Genomic DNA, 18,141 nt, shown 5'->3' on the forward strand with positions numbered 1-18,141 from the left:
TCACTCCAGCCATGGAAGAAGCCTTTTATCTGGAGAGAAGCTACAGAGCCCTGGAAAGCTGGGGACCCACAGACAGGTGCAGTTGAGATTAAGATGGAACAGGACCGAAAGGATCTTACTGAAGATAAAGTTGTTCTTGCTTTGAGACAGTTTCTAGACTTATAAAAATAAAACAAAGTTAGATTTGTATTAAAAAATTAAGTTCCAAAGGAGTATTGCAACAGGAGAAAGTACCAACTATAAGATCTTTAAGGATCGTAAAGGTTAGGCAGACAAGGGTGCCTTTTCTTCATAGAAAGGAACAACCAAGATTAGAAACAAAGTGGGAGGGGAATGGCAAAAGGAGGGTGAAAAAATCAGATTTTAAGTCAGAGAATGTTTAGCATGTTCTTAGGAGGAGCATATAATGGGGTTGTACGTTGGCTCAGACTGAGGGTAGCTGAAAGCTCAGGAGCTGTGGGAAGGAGATAAACTTAAGTTTGATTAAGTAGTATTTTATTTTGATCACTGAAGACAAATTCAGCTGATTTTTCTAAGAGAAGAAGAAGAAAATGGGCAGAGTCTATGTCTGGCTATGTGATAGGTAAGAAAAGAGTGCATCATCTAAGTCATAATGGGATGTGTGTTTCTTTCCATAAACTGTTTCTGGAGCACACAAAAGATGGAGAATTTTATTAATTATAGCCATTTACCAGGATTACTTATGTGCTTCATCTTTCCCCACCTCTTTTCTTTGTCTTACACATTTCTTTCATTTGACTTTTCTTGGGTTGTATCTTTTATAATAATCCAGTCAACATAACTACAGTGTTTTTCTGAGTTCTGTGTATAGCACTGTTAAGTTATTGAACTTGAGCAAGTTTATGGGAGTCCCGAATTTTTAAACAGTAGCTCATAATGGGCTCATAATTTGGAAGCATAAATGGGCCCATGGGGTTTGTTACTGGCATCTGTAGTAAGAACAGTATTTTGAGACCAAGCCCTGAATCAGGGTCTGTGCTGACTCTGGGTGGTGTCAGAATTTGAATGTTAGACAAAGAATTGGTGTTGGAGAGTTGCTTGGTATTCAGCAAACTCTATAGATTTTGTGCCAGAATAAAAATACCATAAAGGGCTGGCCTGGAGTAAAACTCAGAGTGTCTGGAAATGGGAGGCTCTACTCGCCTGTGTACTGGCTGTCACACTGCCCATTGTTTTCTGATTCCAGGTCTCCTCTTAGAGTGAGAGAGGACTGAAAATTTAGAGGAAAGAGAAGCTCTGATGACAGACCTTCTCTTTCCACAGCTGCCACCACAGGATTCCCACCGACTCACAATCATGCCCACTAGACACTGATGCATCCATACCCCTTTCAGGACAAGGCACCACCCTCAGGAACTTCCCAGCATTTTTGATTCTAGCATTTCTTGTAAAAATCCTACAAAAGTGTCTACAAGTCTCCTGGCATATTCCCGTTCCCCAGACACTGAATCTGCAGCAGCAACCTGTTTTCCCCACCAATTTAGGGTTCTGGGCCACTTGTTCATAATCTCACGTGCCTGCATGGACCTAGAAATAAATAGCACAAACCGATCTTTCAGCTTACATATTGCACTTACCCCCACCCATAGAGTTTTTTCCTTTCAACTTTTAATTTTAGTTCAGAGGTACACATGTAAGTTTATTACATAGGTAAAATTGTGTCATGAAAGTTTGATATAGATTATTTTTTCACTGAGGCACTAAGCATAACACCAAATGGGTATTTTATTATTATTATTATTTAATTTTTTAAATTTTTTTTTTGAGATGGAGTTTCGCTGTTGTCCAGGCAGGGGTGCAATGGTGTGATCTCCGTTCACTGCAGCCTCCGCCTCCTGGGTTCAAGTGATTCTCCTGCGTCAGCCTCCCAAGTAGTTGGGATTACAGGTGCCTGCCATCACGCCCAGCTAAGTTTTATATTTTTAGTAGAGATAGGGTTTCACTATGTTGGCCAGGCTGGTCTCGAATTCCTGACTCAGGTGATCTTCCCAACTCGGCCTCCCAAAGTGCTGGTATTACAGGCATGAGCCACCGCGCCTGGCCCAAATAGGTCTTTGTCCTGCCAACCTCAACTAGGCCTGTGTCTGTTTTTCCCCTCTTTGCATCCATGTGTTCTTATTTAGCTCTTACTTAAAAATGAGATAGTGCATTTGTTTTCTCTTTCTGCATTAGTTTCCTTTTTTTTTTTTTTTTTTTTTTTTTTTTTTTTTTTTTTTTTTTTTTTTTTTTGAGGCGGACTCTCGCTCTGTCACTCAGGCTGGAGTGCAGTGGCACGATCTCGCCTCATTGCAACCTCTGCCTCCCAGGTTCAAGTGATTCTTCTGCCTCAGCCTCCCGAGTAACAGATTACAGGCATGTGCCACCACGCCTGGCTAATTTTGTATTTTGTTGTTCATCAAGGATATTAGCCTGAAGTTTTCTGTGTTTTGTCTCTGCCAGGTTTTGGTATCAGAATGATGCTGTTATATAAAAAGCTGGGGAGAAGTCCCTTAATTTTTTGTAATAGTTTTAGAAGGCATTGTATCAGCTTTTCTTTTTACACTTGGTAGAATTCAGCTGTGAATTTTCTGGTGTTGGGTTTTTTTAGTTGGTAGCCTATTTACTACTAACTTAATTTGGAGCTTGTTATTGATCTATTTAGGGCTTCAACTTGTTTAGTCTTGAGAGAATTTATTTGTCTAGAAATTTATCCATTTCCTTTAGATTTTCTATTTTTGTGTATAGAGGTGTCTATAGTAAACTTCAATAGCTATTTGTTGATTTTTGTGGGGTCAGTGGTAATGTCCCTGCCGTCTTTTTTTTTTTTTTTTTTTAATGAGATGGAGTCTCACTCTATTGCCCAGGCTGGAGTACAGTGGCGTGATCTTGTCTCTGCAACCTCTGCCTCCGGGGTTTAAGCAATTCTCCTACGTCAGCCTTTCAAGTAGCTGGGATTACAGGTGTATGCCACCACACCTGGCCTAATTTTTGTATTTTTAGTAGAGATGGGGTTTCACCATGTTGGTCAGGCTGGTCTCGAACTCCTGACCTCAGATGAGACACCTGCCTTGGCCTCCCAAAGTGCTGGGATTACAGGCATGAGCCACTGTGCCTGGCCCCTGTTGTCCTTTTTTTTTTTTTTAGGCGGAATCTCACTCTGTCACCTAGGCTCAAGTGCAGTGGAATGATCTCAGATTACTGCAACTGTCACTTTCCTGGTTTAAGCAATTATGTGCTTAAATCTGCTGTTTACAAAATGAAGGGGGCCAGCCCCTCCACAATCTGTGGGTTCTCGTCAGGTGGGACCAGAGACTGAGAAAAGAAGTAAAATACAGAGACAAAGTATAGAGAAAGAAAAGTGTGCCTAGGGGACTGGTACTGCTCAGTATAAGGAGGACCCGCATCCTCCCTCTGGCACTGGTGTCTGAGTTCCCTCAGCATTTATTGATCATGATCTCTTCCAGGTAATGATATGGCAGGACAATAGGGTAATAGGGTAATAGTGGGGAGAGCCTCTGAACAAAGGTCTCTGTGTCATAAATAAGTTTAAAGAAAGGTGCTGTGCCTTGATGTGCACGCACACAAACATCTCGCATCTCAAACATTTCGCATCTTGGTGCAATAAAGAGCAGTATTGCTGCCAGCATGTCTCACCTCCAACCTTAGAATAAAGAGCAGGATTGCTGCCAGCTTGTCTCACCTCCAGCCCTAAGACAGTTTCTCCTGTCTCAGTGAATAGAACATACAATTGGGTTTTACACCAAGACATTCTATTCCCAGGGACAAGCAGAAGACAGATGCCTTCCTCTTATCTCAACTGCAAAGAGGCCTTCCTCTTTTACTAATCCTCCTCAGCACAGACTCTTTACGGGTGTCAGGCCGGGGGACGTCAGGCCAGGGGGATGGTCAGGTCTTTCCCTTCCCACGAGGCCATATCTCAGGCTATCACATAGGGAAAAACCTTGGACAATACCTGGCTTTCCTAGGCAAAGGTCCCTGTAGCCTTCCGCAGTGTGTTGTGTCCCTAGGTACTTGAGATTAAAGAACAACGATGACTTTTAACAAGCATACTGCCTTCAAGCACTTTTTTAACAAAGCACATCCTGCACAGCCCTAAATCCATTAGACCTTAAGTCAGCACAGCACATGTCTCTGGGGGCACAAGGTTAAGGCTAAGGTTACAGATTAACAACATCTCAAGACAAAAGAATTTCTCTTAGTACAAAACACATGGAGTCTCTTATGTCTACTTCTTTCTACATAGACACAGTAACAGTCTGATCTTTCTTTTCCCCACACAAAAGACAGAAAAAACCTGGTCTGTTTTAGGATCTACCTCTTTCCTTAAATGTTCAGTTCCATTATGTCACATTTAAGCATGAGTGACACCATTTTGGTTAGGTTTGTCTGTTTGAACCTAGTGCACAAGCTCAGTCCAGAATAATGTCCTCCAATAATTTTGTTTAAAATTGTTTCCCTTTTTGGTCAGAGTGTGACCAAAACTCTGGGCCTTAGTGCCATTCTCAGTTTTCATCCTTTTTGGGTTTGTCCTTCTCTTTTTTTTTTTTTTTTTTTTTTTGAGACAGAGTCTCTCTCTCTCACCCAGGCAACCTCTGCCTCCCGGGTTCAAGTAATTCTCCTGCCTCAGCCTCCAAAGTAGCTGGGACTACAGGCGTGCGCCACCTCGCCTGGGTAATCTTTGTATTTTTAGTAGAGATGGGGTTTCAACCTGTTGGCCAGGCTGGTTGGTCTCGAACTCCTTACCTCAGGTGATCCACCTGCCTTGGCCTTCCAAAGTGCTAGGATTACAGGTGTGAGCCAAGGCACCTGACCCTCTGTCGTCATTTTTAATTGTGCTTATTTGGATCTTCTATTCTTCACTAATCTTGCTAGTGGTTTATCTTCTTAATTTTTTTTCAAAGATTTAGCTCCTGGATTACTTGATATTTTCTATGACTTTTCATATCTAAATCTCCTTCAGTTCAGATCTAATTTTGGTTATTTCTTGTCTGCTGCTAGCTTGGGAGTTGGTTTTCTCTTGCTTGCTTGCTTGATTGATTGATTGAAACAGTCTTGCTGTGTTGCCTAGCCTGGAGTGCAATGGCACAATCTTGGCTCGCAGCAACCTCTGCCTCCCGGGTTCAAGGGATTCTCCTGCCTCAGCCTCCTGAGTAGCTGAGATGACAGGCGAGTGCCACCATGCCTGTCTAATTTTTGTATTTTTAGTAGAGACAAGGTTTTACCTCCCAGGCTGGTCTTGAACTCAAGTGATTCGCCTTCCTTGGCCTCCCAAAGTGTTGGGATTACAGGAGTGAGCCACCGTACCCGGCCTCATTCATTTATTTATGATGTTAGGTATTTAAATTGATTTCTGAGTTTTTGATGTGAGTAGTTAGTGCTATAAATTTCCTTCTTAACACTGCCTTGGCTGTGTTGTAGCGATTCTGGTTTGTGTATCTTTGTTCTTATTTGTTTCAAAGAACTTACTGATTTCTGCTTAATTTTATTATTTATCCAAAAGTCATTCAAGTGAACGTTTTTAAATTGTTCATGTAATTGTATAATTTGAAGTGGTTTTCTTTGTATTCAGTGATATTTTTGCCAAGCTGTGGCCTAAGTGTGTGTTTGGTATGACTTTGGGAAAATTGAATTTGCTGAGGACTGTTTTATTTCTGATTGTGTGGTCAATTTTGTATGTGAGTATGTGACATGTGGTGATGAGAAGAATGTATACTGTGTTGATTTCAGTTGAACAGTTCTATAGGTGCCAGTTAGGACTATTTGGTCAAATGTTGAGTTTAGGTCCTGATATCTTTGTTATTTTTTTGCTCCAGTGATCTGACTAATAGTGTCTGTGGGGTGTTGTAGTCTCCCACTATTATGGTGTCAGAATCCAACTCTCTTCATAGGTCTCTAATTATTCATATACACTCATGGATTTTTTTAGAACACCTTTCTGTCTTCTGCTTTTTTCTTTAGTGTGCCCAAGGCTGCTCCTTAGATGCCTAAACCTAGAGTCTACTGAAATTCAGATGTCCAAGAGATCAAGAACCTGTCCAGAGATTTAGCTGTTTTTGTTTTTGGTTTGAGATGGAGTCTCAAACGCCACTCTGACGCCCAGGCTGGAGTGCAGTGGCACGATCTCAGCTCACTGCAACCTCTGCCTCCTGGGTTCAAGCGATTCTCCTGCCTCAGCCTCCTTAGTGGCTGGGATTACAGGTGCACGCCACCACACCTGGCTAATTTTGTATTTTTAGTAGAAACAGGGCTTCACCGTGATGGCCAGGCTGGTCTCCTGACCTCAAGTGATCTAACCACCTCGGCCTCGTAAAGTGCAGGGATTAAAGGCATGAGCTACCGTGCCTGGTCGAGATTTGGCTGTTATGGGAGAAAATATAAATTAGAAATTTATATTTCTATATTTTATTAATTTATTATTAATCAATAATATTAATAATTACTACTAATGTATATTAGTCTTTATTTTCTTACCTCATAATAAGGGAGGATATTTTGTTCATCTCTCTTTATTGAAGCATTTTGATTATATGTAGATATTCTCTGCTTTTTGAAATACACGTAAATCATATTTACAGCTAAAGAAACCTTTTGTCATTCTTTCTGTCTCAGGATTGTCTATCTAGGTATCTAGGACCACAGAACCATTGCAGTGTTTTTGCTTTGGCAAAGTTTTTTTTTTTTTTTTTTTTTTTAAGGCGGAGTCTTGCTCGTCGCCCAGGCTGGAGTGCAACGGCGTGATCTCGTCTCACTGCAACCTCCGCTTCCCACGTTCACACCATTCTCCTGCCTCAGCCTCCGGAGTAACTGGGACTACAGGCGCCCGCCACCACGCCTGGCTAATTTTTTATTTTTAGTAGAGATGGGACTTCACCATGTTAGCCAGGATGGTCTCGATCTCCTGACCTTGTGATCCGCCCACCTCGACCTCCCAAAGTGCTGGGATTACAGGCGTGAGCCACTGCGCCAGACCCCAAAGTTGTGTTTTTTTTTTTCAGTCTCTTAAAGTAGATACAGATTTGTTTAGAAACTTATTTTAAGAGCACACAAAAAGTGGAGCACAAAGATAGGATTAAACTTACCAATACAGAATGATAAAGACTAAAAGATGCTGAGGAAGTTTCTTTGACAAAAAAACTGATTATCCAAGGTAATTATCCAATATTTGCAGGCTGAAGTACTTACACTGCAAAAGAAAGAACAGTTCTGTGTATAAACTCAACAGTGGAGTCAGTGGTTATGCTTTGGTTCCTATTTACTACTTCAAAACAATTAGCATGGTTATGTGTAGTGTTTGTAGACAACTTGCCTTCATATGAATTATACAGTATTTTCTTTCTTTCTTTTTTTTTTTTTTAGACGGAGTCTTGCTCTCTTGCCCATGCTGGAGTGCAGTGGCATGATCTCAGCTCACTGCAATGTCCACCTCCTGGGTTCAAACGATTCTCCCACCTCAGCCTCCTGAGTAGCTAGGGTTACGGGCATGAGCCACTGTGCCCGCCCTAAATTGTGTGGTATTTTCTACAATAGTATGAATATAAGACCACAATATTTAGGATGAATGTCTTAGTCATTTTAATATTAGTCATACTTTTGAAATATAAAGTATTTTAACTAAATTATGGTTACAGAAAATTTTTAAAAATTCTACATTATTACTGGTACATTAAAATTATTTATGCTTAGATGTTTATGTCTAATATCCAAAAAAATTCACTACAAAATTGTTATGGTAGATGTTAGCCTGACATGCATATTAATTTACCCAATAGATGTAGGTAAGCATGATTTCAGTGTCTTTTATTTTACTAAACTTGAATACTGCTATTACAGTACAAATAAACGTGATGGGTAATGTGACCATGCAAGAAATGTAGTAGCTTTTCAGTTAGCTATGTTGTAAGCTCAAATATATTTTACTACATAAACAAAGTCAGATTCCGATTCTTCATCAAAAAGTGTTAGTGAAGGCTGGGTGCGGTGGCTCACTTCTTTAATCCTAGCACTTTGGGAGGCCAAGGCAGACAGATCACTTGAGGTCAGAAGTTTGAGACCAGCCTGGCTAACATGGTGAAACCCTGTCTCTACTAGAAATACAAAAATTAGCGGAGGGTGGTGATGGGCGCCTATAATTCTAGCTACTCAGGAGACTGAGGAAGGAGAATTGCTTAAACTTGGAAGGCGGAGGTTGCAGTGAGCTGAGGTCATGCCACTACACTCCAGCGTATGTGAGAGAGCAAGACTCTGTCTCAAAAAAAAAATTAAAACTAAAAAGTGCTGTTGGAAATTGTCAGATGTATTCCAATATAAATCCCCCATTTAATGGCTAGGAGATAAGAGAGCAGCAGAGATAAAAGAGAAATTTTATAAAATTTTGCTGAGGATATGTCCCCTTTCTTCATGATACTCATGCTTATCATGCTGAGAGTGGCTGTGCAGTTTGGGTGTTTAGAGAGACGTTTATTTTAGGGGAACATTTTCTGGCCAACATGATCAATCTTTTATCTAATCTGAGTTTTTTTTTTTAAAGATGCTCTTCTTTTGTACTCTCAGTATAATTTTGCTAAGATGAAGAGCGATTTTTCTCTCCAGTGCTTTGGGTGTCTGTTTCAGAAGCCCTATTACTATCCCATGGTGTCTGTGAATGAGGTGGGCTGTCAAAGGGAGAACTCTTTATGTGGACTCATGCTGAAAATCCAGCAGTATTTTTTTTTCATGTCACCATTATAAATAGAAACTGAAGCTGAAACAATGCTCCCATTCCCATTATCATGAAGGTGCAATTTTACCTAGGAGGGCTGAAGGCTCTCCTGCAGCTCAGGCTTCGTTACCTGATGTGGGACTGGAGTGCTGCTCTGGCAGTTGGGGTTCATGTAAGATGTGAGCTGCCAGCTATGAGCCCTGTGGTAGGAGTCAAGAGAGGACACTGGCTGTCAGAAAAGGGCAAGCAGAGTCTAGTAAATTGCAAAATTACCTCCTGTCATGAGGATGTGAAAAGTTAATTTTGTCATTGAATATAACCAATTAGCATACACGGATCGCCTCCCCCATTACCAGGTGAATTTAGGATGAACCATGTATTACATGGTGCTGTGAATTCTTTTACTTGTGGACTAATTATGGGAGTGTCTTTTTGTCTTTGCAATCTCTTTTTTTTTTTTTTTGAGACGGAGTCTCGCTCTGTCGCCCAGGCTGGAGTGCAGTGACCGGATCTCAGCTCACTGCAAGCTTCGCCTCCCGGGTTTACGCCATTCTTCTGCCTCAGCCTCCCGAGTAGCTGGGACTACAGGCGCCAGCCACCTCGCCTGGCTAGCTTTTTGTATTTTTTAGTAGAGACGGGGTTTCACCGTGTTAGCCAGGATGGTCTTGAACTCCTGACCTCGTGATCCGCCCGTCTCGGCCTCCCAAAGTGCTGGGATTACAGGCTTGAGCCACCGCACCCGGCCTGCAATCTCTTAAGAAGATTGACTGTGATGCATGTCACATTCTGGTTTAATTGTGTAATGAAATAGTTTACTTTCTGTTCTATCATTTTGGAGTTTCTCTAGGGCTGGAGAAATTTTTTCTTTTAATTATATTTTCCAAACATTGTCTAGAATTACTAGACATGATATAAACACATACGGTTCCAGCCAAACTTTACTCTAGAGGGGGCTTTTCCTCTCAGGCTTCCAGTCACTTCAGATTTCTACAAACTTCACAGGGTAGCAGTCAGCCATTTTACCTCTTATTTTGTCTGGCCCCACCTTGAAGTCTGGCCTCACAGAACTGACTGATTGGAAGTTTTGACTGGTGAATCTGTTACATTTTTTAGAGCTGGTGCTCACAATTTTCTGAAACGCGAAAGCAGATAAAATTGGAAAAATAAAGTATGTATTTTAGCATCTTAATTTTTAAATTTTCTGTTAAACCAATACTTGAAGAGACATTTTGTTTAGCAATTTGTTTTCTATTCCTGCAGATCCAGTAGTTGCTCCACAAGTCACAAAGAAGTAAATATGAACACAATAAAAATTTCTTTAAACTACATTAAATTCTTTCTGTATCTCTCTCATCTGTCAATATTTAGTATTCTGTACATTTTTTTAAAAACCAAGGACAGAGAAACGAAAGATGAAATAACAATGCTGAGTCCTTAATCTAAATCCTGGGAATTATTAAACATCTGTGCTAACTCCCAGTTTGTTATGAGAATTAAATCACATAATGTGTTATTCCAAGCATAGTGCTCTGTGACATACTCTTGAGCACAGGCGTTGCTACTTTCTTTTGCCTCTGTAAACTTTACAGAACCAGCAAAGAGTATGATACTTAAAGATGGAGATTAGTTGTCTTCATTTGTGCCAGAAGTATTTGTGTTGTGACAAGAGTGCTGAGTGTAAGGGACAGTGCCTGCTTCTCTAACTAATTCTAATGATGAGCCTAGAAGAAACAACATCAGCATTGACTGGGGACTTATTTAAAACACACATTCATGAACCCTTTGTAAACCTACAGAATCAAATTACATAGGGAAGGTCCAAAGTTACCAAGTGATTTATATGCTTATTAAATATTACAAGACAACTGGGCATGGTGGCTCATGCCTGTATTCTAGCATTTTGGGAGACCGAGGTGGGTGGATCACCTGAAGTCGGGAGTTCGAGAGCAGCCTGTCCAACATGGTAAAACCCCATCTCTACTAAAAGTACAAAAATTAGCCGGGCATGGTGGCAGGTGCCTGTAATCTTAGCTAACTTGGGAGGCTGAGGCCGAAGAATCTCTTGAACCCAGGAGCTGGAGGTTGCGATGAGCAAAGATTGTGCCATTGCACTCCAGCCTGGGTGACAACAGCAAAACACCGTCTTAAAAAAAAAAAAAAAAAACATTGCAAGGCAATGCTTAGCTAAATGGTTATCAGCCGGATGAACTTCTATTAGGTTGGTGCAAAAGTTAATTGACATTTTGCCATTCTAAGTAATGTGGATTACTTAGGTGTAGACACTCAGATTACATGTGTAATTATTAGAAATCCCTTTACTTGTGCCCTCTTCACAGGTTCTGTTTATTGTTTTGTGTGGACATGTTTATGTTGTTTTAATTAAGTGCCTCATGTGACTCTAAGGTAAGGCCAGAATCAACTATGAGGGAGGGGTTCAAGATACATTCATGTGAGTTATGTTTTACTTTTCCACTGAAGGATGGTCACAGGGCCTGTTCTGTTTGGGTTTAGTAAAGACAGGGCAGCATGGCTCATATTACCATTATTGTAGCAGAAATTGCTGGTGTCTGTGGTGAGGAGGGTACCTAAGGACAGGAAAGGAGAAACTTCTATTTTCACTTCATTGTTTCTGAATCTTTTCTGAAGATTCACCCAGAAATGGGTGGACTTTTCTGAGGATCTTGGTCCTTCTGCCTGTGGGTGTGGTCATAGCATGGAAACAGGTGGAATGTTCTCAAGATGCAGGTGTAATTAGTCCAGAAAATCTCATCTGAAAATAAATCCCAGAGAAGGAGGAGATAGAGGAAAAGTGGCACTTTTTTTTCAGCTAAACATGTCTCAAATCAAGAGCTGTGTCCGCTCTGCCTCCTGGAATGCTATGTGTTTAGTACTTGCAAACCTTGCCTTCCATAGTTGTGTTTTTTCTCTCTAATGAGTTTGTTTTAACTACTTTTTAAAATTCTTGTGATAATCAAGGGTCTCTGAAAATATTTCTTTCCTATATATCAGAGTCTTTTATGAATTTTTTAAATTATGCCTTTTATATGCCTTGCAAAATTCTCACCATTAATTTATGATCTGCAGTATTAAAAGTGTTCTTTTGTGGCTGTTGAACATGGTAAAGTGTGGATACTCAAAGATTACTATTGGGGAAAAGCTGGGATCGTTAGTAAAGGTGGAGAACATGTAATGTTGAAGTTCCATTTGTGTTTGCTATTAGCCCTATGCAGAACAGAATTTAGAAAATGCTTATTTAAACAGGATGGCATTTATTACCCAGAAAGTTCTGAAAAAATATTATCAGGCGATACCTGTTCTCGAGGGTGCTAAAGAAAGATTACTTAAAATCACTATTAAACATTACAGAACATAGAAGATCTTGAATAGAAGATTCCTATATTTTGAGATATCCTGTATCAAGATAGAAGATACCTGTATCTTGAAATTTGCATAAAACTGTTGTTTCCACATGGTTGAATTTAGACTATAATTTACTTATTGGAAACAATATTTCAGCAGTGATGCTGTGTCCTTCTGAGTGTTTTAGAACATCATGAAAATTTGTCCTAGTGCAGTTGATGCTAATGATTCACTCGGTAAAGAGCTCTCTGACAGATTTTTTCACTGTAGTGTTATTTTTTTCTTCGTTATTAAGTATCTTTATGCAGCTGATTGGTATAAATTATCAAATGTAAGCTGGCAGGTGCTCTTCTTTCTTAAGGTTTCTTTCCATATATTTGTCTTTGGAAAATGAAGACTGTCATCTCTCTCTTATAAGCTATGAAACCGGGGGGAAAAAACAGGTTATTTCACTTATTGGATGTTTGATAAAATATTTTTCTTTGGGGCAAAATCATTGGCATTTCTTGTGAGCTTATTAAAAATTCAGCAACTCAGACTTTATTCCAGATCTTCTGCAAAAAAAAAAAAAAAGCATAACAAGATTTCCAGTTTATTGTACACATTAAAATTTGAAATATACCTTGTAACTCAACATATCTTTCATCTCAACAGAACTCATTATGTATAATGTGAATATAGCACTCCAGAATGTACATGCTTGTGTTCTTGCCCTTAATTTTATATTTTATTATCCAGAAAAGTATCATATATAAATTGATGTTGTAGATCTTATTCTAGTCTTTTCTCAGAGTTAGAGAATACATCAGAGAATATTTCTGTCTTTAAAATTACTTCATTTGGGTAATTTCATTCACTTTTATAAGTCAGAACTCTTTAGTTATTCATTTCAACTTGAGTCAAATTAAAAATTTTGCCCATGGCCACTTGGTAAATATGTGTGTGTGTACTTTTCAGGGACCATTGACATTTATGGATGTGGCCATAGAATTCTCTGTGGAGGAGTGGCAATGCCTGGACACTGCACAGCAGAATTTATATAGGAACGTAATGTTAGAGAACTACAGAAACCTGGTCTTCCTGGGTGAGAATAACTTCAATATACAATTCCTAATATACCCTAAAGATTTCATTTTTTTGTAGAATGTTTTTTGGTAATTGATCTTTGTATAAATGAGTATCAGATCTCTATTTCTAAGAAAGTCTTGGGGGCCAACCGCAGTGGCTCATGCCTGTAATCCTAGCACTTTGGGAGGCCAAGGCAGGACTTTGGATCACCTGAGGTCAGGAGTTCAAGACCAGCCTGGCCAACATGGTGAAACCCCATCTCTACTAAAAAAAATACAAAAATTAGCCAGGTGTGGTGGCGCACACCTGTAGTCCCAGCTACTTGGGAGGCTGAAGCAGGAGAATCACTTGAACCCAGGAGGCAGAGGTTGCTTTGAGCCGAGATCGCACCACTGCACTTGAGCCTCGGTGGCAGAGTAAGACTCCATCTCAAAAAAAAAAAGAAAGAAAGAAAGAAAGAAAATCTTGGGGATTTGTCAGTGTAGAAAAAAAAAATTCAAGATGTTTCATTTTGATCTGGACTTTTTACATTCCTGAACTGATCTATATCCTTCCCTCTAAATTAGTGGTAATTCCAGAAATTTAGTAGCATAAAATATTGTTTTCTATACCTTAAAATCTAATTGTCATCTTCAGTTTTTGATTCAGTAACACTAAGTAGTAAAATTAAGAACCTACAAATTTAAAAAAGTCAAAATATTTAGAAATTTCTGTTTTAAATTAGTATTTTGTAATTAATTTACTATTCTATTAATTATATTCTCTTTACTGAGCACATTATTTGAAGAATATGAGCAACATTCATGTTATTTATTTTTAATAAAACAGGTATTGCTGTCTCTAAGCCAGACCTGATCACCTGTCTGGAGCAAGGCAAAGAACCCTGGAATGTGGAGAGACATGAGATGGTGGCCAAACCCACAGGTAGGTGATAGTGAATATAACAGATGACACAGATGAGAGGTCCAAATGTCAAGGAGAAAGTCAGTTTTTGAAATACGATTTGGGGCCGGGTGCAGTGGCTCATGCCTGTAATCCCAGCACTTGGAGAGGCCAAGGCGGGCGAATTACCTAAGGTCGGGTGTTTGAGACCAGGCTAACCAACATGGAAAAACCCTGTCTTTACTAAAAGTACAAAATTAGCTGGGTGTGGTTGCACATGCCTGTAGTCCCAGCTACTCGGGAGGCTGAGGCAGGAGAGTCGCTTGAACCCGGGAGGCAGAGGTTGTGGTGAGCTGAGATCGCGCCATTGCACTCCAGCCTGTACAACAAGAGTGAAACTCCATCTCAAATAAATAAATAAATATATAAACGAATAAAAATAAGAAATACAATTTGGGAGTTGTGCTCCAAGAAAAATAGTTTCAGGGAAGCCTGAAGTTTATTTTTTATTTTATTTTTTCTCTTACATAGGGGTATCTTTTGTCTTATCCTTCTAACTTTTCTAAGGAATATACTTTCCCTTCAGTTATCTTTCCAGTTTTCATTGAGAGCCAAAGTCCCCTTTTTGGCATATACAAGACTATAAAATCTGCTTTTTTAATGTTTTGGCAGACACGTAAATATCTGTGAAATTTTAAGAAACTCTATGTTGAACTATTTTTTCAAGTTTTCTTTCTACATCATGTCTGAAATATGTTGAGAATAGTGGTTTCTGTTTCATCTTTTTGTTCATTTTTTTCTGCACATTCCATCCTGTTTTTATTACTATAGTCTTGAAATATAGTTTGCAATTATAAAGTATGTTGTCCTCCTGCTTTGTTCTTTTTCCTCAAGATTGCTTTCATTATTCAGAGCTTATTGAAGTTTCAAGTAAATTTTATGATTGTATTTTTCATTACTGTGAAAACAAATACTGGGATTTTGATAGGGAGTTTATTAAATCTGTAGATCACTTTGGATAATATGTCACTTTAACAGTATTTATTCTTTCAATCCATACACACAAAATATTTTAAACTTTGTGTCTTTTCTAATTTCCTCCATTGATATATCATTTATTGTAAAGGTTTTTTAGATCGTTGGTTAAATTTGTTCTAAGAAATTTATTATTTTAATGCTATTGTCCATGAGATTGTTTTCCTCCTTTATTTTATCAGATAGTTTAAGTTTATGGAAGTTTAAATTTATGGAAGTATAAGTTTATCTTATAAATGTATGTTAATTTTATATTTTGCTAATTTACTGAGTATATTAATTAGTTTAGACATGTTTAAATGTACTGTGTATGATTTTTTATATATGAGATTTTATGATCTACAAACAGCAACTTTTACCTATTTGTCTTCCATTTTAATGGCTTTTAAAAAATCGTTTTGACTATTCTGCTGCATACTTCCAGTGCTATTTTAAAATAGAAGCATTGACACTGGGCACAATATAGTTTTGCACTGGTGTCTGTGAATTTCAAGAAACAAACACCTCTTCAAGTTTTTATCAACTGGTTTCAGGAAGTAAAGATCTTTGTTGGGCTCCCAAGATAATAGGATGCCCTCTGAGTTTGTAATGAAGAGGGGTTGTAGGTTGCTCACAAGGCTGCTATGTCTGCACAAGGGTTTACTTTAGTTGGCTTGTTACAAGGGGATTGTGTAGTTGTAATTTGCATTTTATTTTTGGACAGGCTGAATATCCTTCAGGACTTTGATCTGTAGGGCAGTCACTAGGCAGGTTTCTGTAAGTCATGTCTGCATATGGTAAGCATTACATCAGGATGTGATTGAGTATGGCTTTCACTGAGCATCAAAGAGGATTTTGCCAGGTCACTGTGTGGGTTTCTATGTAGGCAGAACTGGCCTTGAACTGAGTCATGGAACTGCTTCAGGGACCACAGTAAAGGCTAAGGTCTTGCAAACCTGCCTGCATGACTATAAATGGGTATCTTCCTCCAGCCCTGTGGAAGGGCAGGACCTCTCCCAGACTGTGACTAGGAGGAGTATGAGATTGTTACAGGGTAAGTTTAATATTCTCAGTGGGACCAAGTTGGGTGGGCTCTTTGGTCTGTAGCCAGGAATAGAGGTGCTATAGTTTGCCACCTGAATGAATGCCTGCCTTCTGAAAAGGATGCGCCTCAGTCTTGGGCATTATCAGTTTCATAACTCCCTTCCTGGATCTCAAAGCTCACTCTCTCTCTTTTTTTTTTTTTCTTTTGAGACGGAGTCTCACTGTGTTGCTCAGGCTGGAGTGCAGTGGCACCATCTCAGCTCGCTGCAGCCTCCGCCTCCCAGGTTCAGGTGATACTACTCCCTCAGCCCTCAAGTAGCTGGGATTACAAGCATGTGCCACGATGCCCGGATAATTTTATTTTTGGAAGAGGGGCATGGAGTCTCACTGTGTTACCCAGACTGGAGTGCAATGGCACAATCTCGGCTCACTGCAACCTCCACCTCCCAGGTTCAAGCGATTCTCCTGCCTCCACCTCCCAAGCAGCTGGTACTACATGCACATGCCACCACACCCGGCTAATTTTTGTATTTTTAGTAGAGACGGGGTTTCGCAGTGTTGGTCGGGCTGGTCTCGAACTCCTGACCTCAGGTGATTTGCCCACCTCGACCTCCCAAAGTGCTGGGATTACAGGTGCGAGCCATCCTGCCTGGCTGTGCCTGTATTTTTGTATTTTTAGTAGAGATAGGGATTCGTCATGTTGGCCAGGCTGGTCTCGAACTCCTGACCTCAGATGATCCACCCACCTCAGCCTCCGAAAGTGCTGAGGTGACAGGCGTGAGCCACTGCGCCTGGCCTTTTTTGTTTTTTGTTTTTTGTTTTTTGTTTTTTTGAGACGGAGTCTCATCTCTGTCACCCAGACTGGAGTGCAGTGGCCCGATCTCGGCTCACTGCAACCTCTGCCTCCCGGCCAGGTTCAATCAATTCTGCTGTCTCAGTCTCCTGAGTAGCTGGGATTACAGGCATGTGCCACCATGCCTGGCTAATTTTTGTATTTTTAGTAGAGGTGGGGTTTCACAATGTTGGCCAGGCTGTCTTGAACTCCTGACCTCAGGTGATCCACCCACCTCAGCCTCCCAAAGTGTTGAGATTACAGGCATGAGCCATCGTGCCCAGCTATGCCCAGATAATTTTTGTATTTTAGTAGAGATGGAGTTTCGCCATGTTGGCCAGACTGGTCTTGAACTCCTGAGCTCAGATGATCCACTCACCTCAACCTCTCAAAGTGCTGAGATTACAGACATGAGCCACTCACTACGCCTGGACTTTTTTCTCTTCTTTTTTTTTTGAGACGGAGTCTCATCTCTGTCACCCAGGATGAAGTGCAGTGGCCTGATCTCAGCTCACTGCAACCTCTGCCTCCCAGCCGGGTTCACTCAGTTCTGCTATCTCAGCCTCCCAAGTAGCTGGGATTACAGGCATGCACCACCATGCCTGATTTTTGTATTTTTAGTAGAGAGAATGTTTCAGCATGTTGGCCAGGCTGGTCTCAAACTCCTGACCTCAGGTGACCCACCTGCCTCAGCCTTCTAAAGTGCTGGAATTACAGGCGTGAACCACCGCGCCCAGCCTTTAAAGCCCCCTTAAAGGCACTTATTTTGGAGATGAGGACTTGCTGCATACCCCAAGCTGGTCTTGAACTTTTGACCTGAAGAAATTCTCCAACCTCAGTGTACCATGTAGTTGTCATTACAGGTGTGAATGATGCTTGGCTGTCTCATAAAGGCATTTTTGTTAGGGATGGCTGACAAATTTTCTTGCTCTCAGGGTGTAAGAAAATATGTCACCTTTTATTTTTCCATCAAACTAATGTCACTCTATTCATTTTTCTTTATATTTCGTGTTTCAAATTTGTCCATAATTTTGGATTCACACATTTAGGACAATATGTCACAATTTAAGTGTTATACATGAAGTAAATTAGAAACTTAGTAGGCACTCCATATTTACTAAAATAGTTACTTATACATTTGTTTGCTGCAGGCAAAGAGGAATTACAGGATTTGCACTCACTTTCTTCAGCCTATATCTAAATAAAAACATAATTTATTTNC

At 40.0% G+C, this 18,141-nt stretch overlaps 1 protein-coding gene across 1 annotated transcript in view; it reads left to right on the top strand.

Annotated features, from left to right (window-relative positions):
* The window catches only part of LOC108522828 (putative zinc finger protein 724), a 56,895-nt gene that overhangs the window by 28,204 nt on the left and 10,550 nt on the right, over nucleotides 1-18,141 (top strand). Inside the window, exons 5-6 of the mRNA XM_017863266.1 lie at nucleotides 13,037-13,163; nucleotides 13,976-14,071. Coding sequence (XP_017718755.1) covers nucleotides 13,037-13,163; nucleotides 13,976-14,071 — 223 coding nt within the window. The remainder of the gene's footprint in view (nucleotides 1-13,036; nucleotides 13,164-13,975; nucleotides 14,072-18,141) is intronic.

The sequence above is a fragment of the Rhinopithecus bieti genome, unplaced genomic scaffold (assembly GCF_001698545.2).
Source record: "Rhinopithecus bieti isolate Rb0 unplaced genomic scaffold, ASM169854v2 scaffold_70224, whole genome shotgun sequence".
Classification (NCBI taxonomy): Eukaryota; Metazoa; Chordata; class Mammalia; order Primates; family Cercopithecidae; genus Rhinopithecus; species Rhinopithecus bieti.